This window comes from Mus pahari, chromosome 6 (genome assembly GCF_900095145.1).
Source record: "Mus pahari chromosome 6, PAHARI_EIJ_v1.1, whole genome shotgun sequence".
In the NCBI taxonomy this organism is placed as follows: Eukaryota; Metazoa; Chordata; class Mammalia; order Rodentia; family Muridae; genus Mus; species Mus pahari.
In genome coordinates, this window is record NC_034595.1 from 102,965,128 (window position 1) to 102,975,596 (window position 10,469).

Here is a 10,469-nt window from a genome sequence, read left to right on the forward strand (position 1 = left end):
GATGGCTCAGTAGTTAGGAGCACCGACTGCTCTTCTGGAGGTCCTGAGTTCAATCCCCAGCAACCACATGGTAGCTCAAAACCATCTGTAATGGGATCTGATGCNCTCTTCTGGTATGTCTGAAGAGAGCAATGGTGTACTCATGCATAAAATAAATAAATAAATCTCGTAAAAAAATCTCCAGGGGGTGCTGGAGAGGTAGATCAGTGGATAAGAACACTGGCTACTCTGCCAGAGGTCCAGAATTCAATTCCCAGCAACTACACGGTGGCTCACAACTATCTGTAACTCTAGTGCCAGAGCATCTGATGCCCTCTCTCGTCCTCTGTGGGTACAGGCATGCACAGGACAGACAGAGATATTTGTAGGCAAAATACCCACACATACAAAAAAAATTCTTTAAAATCCTTTTCCAGATAAAAATTGGCATGAATGCAAAAATTTAAGAAGCCCTAATCTCAAGAAACAGGGTTAACACATATATTCTCCCCACCCCCCCCACCCCCCCCACCACCTCAAGCACATGGAAACACGCACACAGGAGTAGGATTACTTCACAGGACCAGTTCACATGATAGTAAAGTTCCCAGCTTGTAGGGCTGGACAGTCTGCTGAATCTGAGGACGGATCCTTCCCAGGGCCTCAGTCCTCCCTCTGACGGCTTTAAATGGTTGTGTAAAGCCCATCTACTGCCCATGGGCGGGCGAGTTCTTTCACGCAGCCTATCAACTCAAATGTCACCCACATCAAAAACACACTTTCACAGTAACACCTAAACTGATTTTTGAGCCAGCAGCTCTAGGCACCATCTCCTGGTCAAACTGACATGTAAAATTAACCATCACACCCGCCTCACATGGCCAGGCCTAGGTTGAGAGTTCCGGGCTGTGGTGACTGTTGTCACCAGGGATAGGATGCTGAGGAACTGGCATGCCCTGCTCCCCAGCCTTTTGCTTCTGTCACCTGTGTTCCCGTTCCCGGTGTGGACTGAGAGTCTCAGTACCTCTTCACCATAAGTCCTTCAGTTACCTGAAGCCAGTTTTCTTGTGTCCGGCTAGAAACCAAGCTTTCTCCTCCGCCCAGCCTCCCATCTGCTGCTCTTAGGCCTCGTCCTCACAGGCCGGGGCTTCCAGAACCATACGTCCTGGCCAACAGTCAGGTAGTCGTCATGTGACATGCCAGCACTCTGGACCTCTCTTCCTGGTGTGAGGGTTGCATAGCCTGCAAGCAGCCATCTTGAAAAGGAACCCCCTGGGGAACTCCACTTGCCCTCCTGGAGGCTTGAATGGAGTTACAACTCACTCCAACACCAGAAACAAGAGAATATATTGCAGAATAGAAAATAACACACAGGGCTGGAGAGACAGCTCAGCAGTTAAGAGCACTGGCTGCTCCTTCCAAAGGTCCTGAGTTCAATTCCCAGCAACCACATGGTGGCTCACAGCCATCTGTAATGGGATCCGATGCCCATGCCCTCTTCTGGGGTGTCAGTGACAGCGTACCCATAAATAACTAAACAGGAACTGAAGGAGTCATTCAACTCTCGGCTTGACTTCAGTCTTTATAGATGGCTGGGGAGTGGCTACCTCAGAGGCGAGCAGAGCAGCCCTTCTTTGTGCTCCTCAGCTGGTTTTGTACTCTCCATCTTCCAATATGGAGATTATATGTATTGCATGCCTTAGCCACCAAACCCAGCTATATGGTACCTGAGCCTATACCCAGAGCCTCACATACCCGCACCAAATGGATATATCCCCAACCCACGAAGTGACAGCTCTGCTGGCCCTTACTTACCTGTCACAACTTGTCACCAGAGGTCTGTGTCTCACCTGCAGACAGTCAGCATGGAGGGAGAACAGGCCTGCCAGGAGGAAGTCCCCAGGGAGGCTGAAGCCTGGAGAGGACTCTGTCTTTTGGCAGCTGAAACCCCAGCAGTAAGCAATGGCCAGCTGCAGGTTGAGCAGCAGGTGAGCTGTCCAGAAAAACATGCTGGCCAGATGTCCCTCTGCCCAGCATGGCTGAGCACACCCCTGACTACAGGGAATGGCAGCTGCCCAGACGCTTCATAACTTCATGCCCCTGAAAGGGGTGGGACTGTGCGAAGGCTGTTGGCCTTCCGGGCTGTGGTCTCTCTCAGGAACTGGGCAGGGCCAGGACATGGATGGAAACCAGGTGGATCCCTGCGACCCCCTCCAATGGACGGTTGTGGTTTCTGTCTTTGTTCTGGCTCACCTGTCTCAGGAAGGGAGCCCTGCTGGTTTTCAGGGAGGAGAGGGAGGGCGCAGATCAGGAGCTAATGCTTGGCTTGTTTTTATTTTTGAAGTGTTCTCTTGCTGTGTTGCCCAGGCTGGCTTTGAACTAACTCCAGGGCTCAAGCCATCCTCCTACCTCATTCACTGGAGTAACTGATAGTACTGTTAGCTTATGTCAGCAATAGTTACAGAATACAGTAAACCTCATTTAGTAAATCTGAAACCAGGCTTTGCGGTGACCCCAGTGTTCAGACATTCAAAGTGTGAGCTAGTCATCACGGTTGAACCTTGTCGTCCAGGATCGTGCCCCTCAGCCAGGAGACAAATGCATGCAAACACAGCATATACAAATGCACCGGATTTGTTTAAAATGCCAATCCTGGAGGGTTTTGGTTTTTGTTTTTTTTTTTCTGCAGGAAGAAAAAAAAAAATCCCAGGTGGATTTCCTGAGAGGTGGCCTGGTGGTTAAACCCAGGGGCTTTGGCTCCCCTGTCTCCAACTGGGCAGGGTGGGCTTTTGCATAATGTAAATGGGGCCCTGGGTGGGACCTCCAAGCTTCCCTCCTGGCAGCTAAGGGCTGAAGTCACCGACGATGCGCTGCAGACGCCGGCCGGGAGGGGGCGCCAGCAGCCGCGCAGCTCTTCCGCTGGGGGGCGGGGCGACGCGGTCTCGCGATATCGTCCCGCCGGAGGGGTTCCGGGCCAAGCATGGCGGAGTCGGAGGTGATGCTCCGGCGGGTGCCGAGCCGCTCTTCCTGGCAGCGGGTGCGCAAAGCCCGGCCCCACCTCCTCCTCAGCCGTCGGGGCCGTCGCCGGTTCGGGGTCCTGACCCGGGCCGAGCTGCGGCGGCTGCGGCGGCGGCTGCTGCGGGCACACGCGTTGGGCGGGGACTGGAAGCAGGCTGCCCCGGCGGGCGCGCACGTGGCGGTAAAGTGCAAACTCCGGGCCCGCAGCCGCCCGGCGCCCCGCAGCCAGCCCGTGCCGAGCGGCCCGCCCGCGCCCGGCGGCCCGCCCGGGTTCTGCAGCCTGCTCAATCCCCGCAACCACTCCACGCCCCAGAGCCGGGCCGGACGCCCTGTGCGAAAGGTGTCCCCGAACGTCACCCAGCCCGCGCGGGACCTGGGCTCGGGCCGCGTGCTGCTGATGCTGCCGCCCGGAGAGGTGAGTGGTCAGCGGGGCGCTGCCGGGGAGCCAACTCTGACGGTCCCCGCCCCCGTCCTCGGGATGCGGGCCGGATGCAAGTCCCCTCTCGGGAGTGACCGTGCCATGTCTCCCCCGTGTTTATGGGCCGAAAGATAAAGTAAGTAACTTGCACGGGGCTAGACAGTAGCAAGGCAGAGCCAGGAGTCAAACGGAGGCAGTCTGACGTGGACTCTGGTCCGGGACATTGCCCCTCATGTCGAGAAGCGAAGCCTCAGGAATTGGAGACTCAAGCACGCTGTGAGCCTTCGTAAGCATCGGGTGTGAGAGCGAGTTGGGAGCTGCAGTGGAGGTACTGTGTTTAGGGTTAGGTTAAAAACCTGACAGATGTTGGTTACCTAGTACAGGGTAGTTTGTTTTTTGAGTATGTTCTGCCTGCATTTCTGAACACAGCGCATGCGCAGTGCTTGAGGCTACTACAGAGCTATTTTCAGAGCCTCTGGAACCATACTCGTAGAAAGTTGTGAATTACCATATGGGTGTTCAGAAACAAGCCCGGGTTCTCCTGTGGAGCAGCCTCTGCTCTTACCCAATGAGCAGCCTTTGCGGGCCCCAGTGCTGTGTAGTTTGGGTTTCCTTGTCAGGTGTGGCGACATGCACTCTGGATGCAGGGATGGTTGGATTTTAATGATATGAAGAACAGCCCGTCTTATGTTCTACGTAGTTCTAGAACAGCCAGGGTCTTGAGGCCCTGAATCAAGAAAGAAAAGTCCTTTTGATAGGTAAATCACAAGTTAGGGTGTTTAATGGTTTTTCTTCTCGCGCTAGGGTTTTACTTTCAGCGGGATCTGCCGTGTGACTTGTATCTACGGCCAGTTGGAAGTATACGGCTATATCATCAACCAAGGGCAGCCTCCCCAAGATGTCTTCTCTGTCTACACCCACTCTTACCTGACCATCAATGGGGTTCCGTACGCAGAACCTGAGAAGAGTGAAAAGGGGATCAGGAGGGAGATCCGGGCCCTGCTCAAGCCTTACACGAAACTCGGTAATTGGCTTCTGCTTCCTATCTCAAGGCTGAGGACCGTGAGAGCTTATTATGTGCTGGACGTTGTACGCTAAATCCTCATGGGGGGGGGTGTCTTAAGTTATGAAAGTTGAAGCTAGTAGGTGGTACACTTGGATGGTGTGTCTCCACCCAGATATGGAAGAATCCGCTGTGCCGGGTGATGTCCCTGGCAACCTAGAGCTTAGCAGTTGGGACGAGACCCTGCGGGCTCTGGTGTTGTCACTGCTGCTGAGGTGTCTTGCTCTTCTCTGCAGATGACAGAAACTGGGTAGTGCGGTACTTCCCTCCTCTGGGCTCCATCCTGATTCTAGAACGGATGCAGACTCGCTTTGTGGACTTCCTGAAGACCTATAAGTGCTCCTCATACGTGCTCCTGCAGGAGGTAACGCCAGTGCTCCTTGATGCTTTGCACCAGAGCTGTCAGCTGAATGACTGTGTAGGGACCCCTCTCTCAGTGATCATCCCTCTGTCCTGTGAGCGAGGTAGGGGTGGAGAATCCCATGTGTTAGCAGGAGATAATCTATAGAGAGATGTATTATGGGTAAAGGCACTTGCTGAACCCTGACTGATGTGGGTGCCATCCTCACTTGGGAGGCAAGGTATACCCTGGCATAGGCGCTTACACAACGGTGGTCCCTGTTCCCTCTGCTTGCTTGGTTTCATTGCCCAGTAGAACTCAACTCTTCGTGAAGAAGAAAAGAGACATCCGTTTGCACACGTCGGGTAGGCAGCATGGGAGTGTGCGGTTAGGAGAAGAGGGTAGGACTGTGCATTTGGGAGCTGCTACAGGGAGGGTGTCTGAGAACACAAATGAGCCAAGAGAGAGCACGCGCGTGCATAAGCACACTGGTGTAACTTGAGAGGAGAGGATACGAGGTCTGGGCAGGGTCACTTCAGAGGAAGTTAAGGTACAGAAGTCACAGGAGCCTGAGGAATGGCCAGGGTTGGGGACGTTGTTGCCAGTCTAAGGTGGTCTAAGAAAGTTACATGTAAATGAGGATCTGGACCAAACAGGTTTCAGTAGATTGCTGAGGGTGGCCTCATGATGAGGTCAAGAGGTGGAAAGAGAGAAACTGAAGGGCTCAAGAGGAAGGAAGGCAGTGAAGTGGAGGCTCGGGGCTGAGCGTGGTGGAGCCAGAGCTCAGCAGTACTGTTGTGAAGGGGAATCTGAAAAAACATCTAAACAATGGGCAAGGGATGAAAGGAGAGAAGAGGCAGGGAGACAGGACGGTGCTGAGGGGACGCCCCTGGACCTGCCCCGAGACCCTGATGCCTTGGGAGGAACAAAGAGGTGTGTGTGTGTGCGTGTGTGTGTGTGTGTGTGTGTGTGTGTGTGTGCGCGTGTGTGTGTGTGTGCGCGTGTGTGTGTGTGTGTGTGTGTGTGTGTGTGTACTAGCCAGAAGACACCTTCCTCTGTTTGGCTGTCTGTTGAGGCAGAGTCTCTGGCTGACCTGAAGCTTGCCAGTGGGTTAGGCCGGATGGATAGCATCGTAGCTTGTCTCTACACCTACCAGGTCATGTGTTACCAGGCATTTAGTTCGTTTAAATAGTGTTTTTATTTTTATTTTATCTATTTATAAATTTATCTATTTAGTTAGTTAGAGACAGGGTTTCTCTGTGTAGCCCTGGCAATCCTAGAACTAGCTCTGCGGATCCAGCTGGCCTTGAACTCAAAGAGATCCTCTTGCCTCTGCTTCCCAAGGCCTGGGATTAAAGATGTGCTCTACCACCAACAGGTTCTAAATAATTTTTTTAAAATGTATTATTTTGTGTGTGTGTGTGTGTGTGTGAGAGAGAGAGAGAGAGAGAGAGAGAGAGAGAGAGAGAGAGAGAGAGTGTTTACCTGTATCTGTGCAGGTGTACCATGTGTGTGCCTCGTGTGAACCTCCATGAGGACGCTGAGAATCAATCCCAGTCCTGTGTAAGAACAGAAAGAGCCCCTTTTTCTCTTTTCTTTCTTTTTTTAGTTAATTTCTAATTGTTTGTTTTGTTTTTGTTTGAGATAGGATTTTCTCTACGTAGCTTTGACTGTCCTGGAACTCCACTCTGTAGACCAGGCTAGCGTTAACTCTGTCCCTGCCACCCTGGTGTTGGGATTAAATGCTACCCAAGGTGGCCTTGTATGAAGTTTCTCTTCTCTTTTGTTTGTTTGGTTTTGGGCTGTGTTGTTGTTGTTGTTGTGTTCCTCTTGCTGAACCTTTTAAATGCTAATGATCAGATCTGCTTGGTGTGGCGGCTCACACCTTTGATCGCAGTACTCAGGTGGATCTCTTGTGAATTCAAGGCCACCTGGTCTACTTCAGGCAGGCAAGACTACAGAGACCTTGTCTCAAAAAACCATTCAGTCTTTGCATGCAAAGAATACAGGTGTGCAACAACAACCCCCCCCCCACACACACACCCAAGACGAACGAGGAGAGACACGAGAGCACACACTGGAATCCTGTCATGGTCCCTGAGCACTGGTGTGGGAGCCGAGAGCGGGGCTTAGAGTTGCTGTGGGAAGGGAGTGAAGTGAAGTGGTTGGTTAAGGGTGTGCTTCTGGGGTTGTTATTTCAGTGTGTGATTGTGTGGGTGTGTGCGGAGCCTCGAGGACAGGTGTGGGATCCCCCTGGAGCTGAAGTTACAGAAGGTCACAAGCCACTCAACATGGATGCTGGGAACAGAGCTGAAAGTCCTCCTAACGTGGGCCACCTCTCTATACACATACACACTTATTGAGGTTTTGGAGACAGTGTTACTATGAACTATATTATTTGAGGGAGGCCTCAAATTGTATTCCTCTTGCTTCCTGGAGTTGTAGGATTACAGATATAGATCCTCTTACGGTGGCTCTTGTGGTTAAATTGTTATTTACCCCTTTATTTGTGTGTGGGGTTGGATGCTCCCGTGAGGTGTGAACTTGGTGTGGAAGGTGATCCTCAGGCCATCCTCACTTCTACAGTGCCTTGCTGAAGCTGGGGCCCTTCACTCACTTCTAGCTAACAGCCTTTCCCAGGGTTCCCGTCTCTGCATCCTACTTCTCCTTTAGCTCTTCATGGGCACTGGGGATTTGAACTCTGGTCCTAATAACTAGAGTTTTAACTACTGCTCCATTTCCCTAGCCCTTTGTGTGATTGTATTCTGAAGAGTTTTTTGGTTTTTGGTTTTTCTTTTCTGTGTCTGTGAATGCCACATATGTTCAGAAGGCCAGAAGATGACATGAGATTCCCTGAAGCGGAACACAGTTGATTGTTAGCTGTCTGACATGGGTGCTAGGGACCAAACTCTGGGCTTCTGCAAAATCAGTAATCATTCTTAGGCACTAGGCCATCTTGTCCACTCTTGGTTACATTTTCATCCTCTCCAGAGGGAGGGAACCCTAGCCATGGGAGGCACCCAGGAAGGGTGGTAGGAAGGCCCCATAATGGCACTGAACTGCTGATTTCGTGAGATGTGTTTGTGGGAGGTTCCTTCTTCCCTCCTCTTTCACCGTGCCTCCCTTCAGCAAACACCTGCCCTTTGTAGTTTCTGTCTGCGTCCATCTGTCCATCTGTCCATCCTGCAGCCCTCAGTGGAATGCTACACACTACCCTTTACTCTTGAGCCCCCATTAGCTTCTGCCCTGGAGTCTGTTTTGTGTTTTGTGGCCTCCACTGAGCTTTCCCTACATTTCCTTGCCTGCCTTGGCAGGGGCAGCCTGAGCAGTGTGAGCTGTGGAGAGGGGCTTGCACATGAGAAGCAGCAGGATGGTGGTGGTAGTGTGGTGAGGGTTGAATTTGGGGGTATTAAGAAATTTTGGGGCTGTAGAGATGGCTCAGCAGTTAAGACTGCTCTGTATGAGCCGGGTGTGGTGGCGCACGCCTTTAATCCCAGCACTGGGGAGGCAGAGGCAGGCGGATTTCTGAGTTCGAGGCCAGCCAGGGATATACAGAGAAACCCTGTCTCGAAAAACCAAAAAAAAAAAAACAACAACAACAACAAAAAAAGACTGCTCTGTAGGGGGTGTTAGACACCATTAAAAATGTTTTAGATGGGGCTAGAGAGAGGGCTCAGCGGTTAAGAGCACTGACAGCTCTTCCAGAGGTCCTGAGTTCAGATCCAAGCAACATGTGGCACACAATCATCTGTAATGACATTTGACGCCCTCTCCTGGTGGGTCTGACGACAGCTACAGTGTACTTAGATATAATAATAAATAAATCTTTAAAAAAAAGAGAAAGTTTGTAACTCATGACTATATGATGCTTATTAACTTAGAAGCAAACAAATGTATGTTCATTAGAAACTTTCCTTATAGTTTTAGTTGTTATATTTCAGAACACTCCTGTTCGGACTAATTCTGAGTTTGCAACTTTGAAGAAAATTGGCATCAGAAGACAGAAGAGGAAGAAAGCCATTTGCTTGAGTGAGAGTGGCCTCTGTGCCCTGGAAGAGTTAATCAGCGTGTCCTGTGGTGAGTGTTGCCTGTTGTAGACGCCTGTATCCCCGAAGCCTCAGTCACTGCTCAGAACTAGAGTCCTGAGGATGCTCACACCAGGGCTCACTGTTTGTTTTACCTGCAAAAGTAGATGGCTGCCCTGTCATCCTGTTGTGTGGCGCTTGTGACATTGGAAAATCAACGTTCAATAGAATACTGATTAACCAGTTATTAAATAGGTAAGCTCGCTTGTGTTTTCATGGGTCATCTGGGCATGAAGTGAGATTCAAATGGAGACACTTGCTTTTGTTTGATCTTCTAAGGTGTGGCCTCACTCTCTAGACCAATCTGGCCTTGGTGATTCTCCTGCCTCAGCCTCCCCAGTGCTATGATTATAGGCATAAGCCACCATGCCCAGCTTGATGGACAGACTGGAGTTGGGGATTTGTTTAGCTCTCTGCTGTTGGCTGGGCCATGGCCCTCTGCAGAGCAGTCCCCTGCCTCACTCCCATGCTGGCACTGATCTGTAGCAGAGGGGTACCTGCTCTCCATCCCTGAGCTCAGGACTGAGCCAGCCCTGTGTTAGTTTGTAGAATACCGTGTGTGTCTTGCCTGCACCGTGGCCCTCACCTTGTGGATTAGGACAGCTACAAGGCCACACAGGGTGATGATCCTTGTGTGTCACGAATTCTCCACAGAGGAAGGCTGGCTTAGGTCTCTTTCTTTCTCTCTCACAATTTTCAGCATTCCTGGGGTTGACTATCTGGAATGTGATCTGGGGCAGACGGAGTTCACTCCTCCTGGCTGCGTCGCTCTACTTACCATCACAGAGCCACTTCTGGGTATGTAATAACAAGCTTCTCGGGCTACTCACAAAGGTCTCTATAAAAGGAAAAATGTGCAGAGTGAATCACTCTGCCTCTAGCTTCCACAGCAAACTTGAGCAATACATTATTTTTGAATAATTTTTATCTGCCTGGTGTTTTACTTGGGTGTAAGTCTGGGAGTGTTGGATCCTTTGAAACTGAAGTTGCACAAAGATGTAAACTGGGACTTGAGCTGGTTCTGTTCTTCTGTGAGCCACTATGTAAATTACAAACACCTCACCCTAATGGCATCTGAGGTGACCTGTGTGTCTGACTCAGGACTACTGAACAGTACGGATGCTTCTTCTGGATTCACCAGTTAACCCTATAATGTCCTTTTCCTGGTTCAGACTGCAAGTAGAATTTCTGTTTTGTTTTGTTTAACAATGTTAAAATATGCAGAGTGAACGTGATGGCTTCAGCTGCTCCTGGGTATATAACTGTCTCGGTGCTATGGCTCTCATTGCTGCATCCAGATATTCATATGACTGACTGGCTGGCTTTTTGAGACAGGGTTTCTCCATGTAGGGCCTGGCTGTCCTGGATTTCACTGTGTAGACGAGGCTGGCCTTGATCTCACAGAGCTCCCTCTGCCTCCCAGGTGAAGGCCTGCATGGCCTGGCCCCAGATTTTTTTATTATCCCCCAATGAAGCAGTTCTCTTTACAGTCATCTCCTCCTCCCCACCCTGTCTGTCTGTTTCTCTCTCTCTCTCTCTCTCTCTCTCTCTCTCTCTCTCTCTCTC

At 50.9% G+C, this 10,469-nt stretch overlaps 2 protein-coding genes across 2 annotated transcripts in view; one reads left to right on the plus strand and one right to left on the minus strand.

Annotated features, from left to right (window-relative positions):
• Tas1r1 (taste 1 receptor member 1) overlaps window positions 1-2,162 on the minus strand; it is an 11,086-nt gene extending 8,924 nt beyond the window's left edge. Inside the window, exon 1 of the mRNA XM_021199567.1 lies at window positions 1,795-2,162. Within this exon, the coding sequence (XP_021055226.1) occupies window positions 1,795-1,988 (194 nt within the window). The 5' untranslated portion in view covers window positions 1,989-2,162. The remainder of the gene's footprint in view (window positions 1-1,794) is intronic.
• Window positions 2,163-2,937: 775 nt separating this feature from the next.
• Nol9 (nucleolar protein 9) overlaps window positions 2,938-10,469 on the plus strand; it is a 16,270-nt gene continuing 8,738 nt past the window's right edge. The window contains exons 1-6 of the mRNA XM_021199570.2: window positions 2,938-3,412; window positions 4,220-4,439; window positions 4,715-4,842; window positions 8,760-8,895; window positions 9,011-9,098; window positions 9,604-9,701. Of these exons, the coding sequence (XP_021055229.2) occupies window positions 2,960-3,412; window positions 4,220-4,439; window positions 4,715-4,842; window positions 8,760-8,895; window positions 9,011-9,098; window positions 9,604-9,701 (1,123 nt within the window). The 5' untranslated portion in view covers window positions 2,938-2,959. The remainder of the gene's footprint in view (window positions 3,413-4,219; window positions 4,440-4,714; window positions 4,843-8,759; window positions 8,896-9,010; window positions 9,099-9,603; window positions 9,702-10,469) is intronic.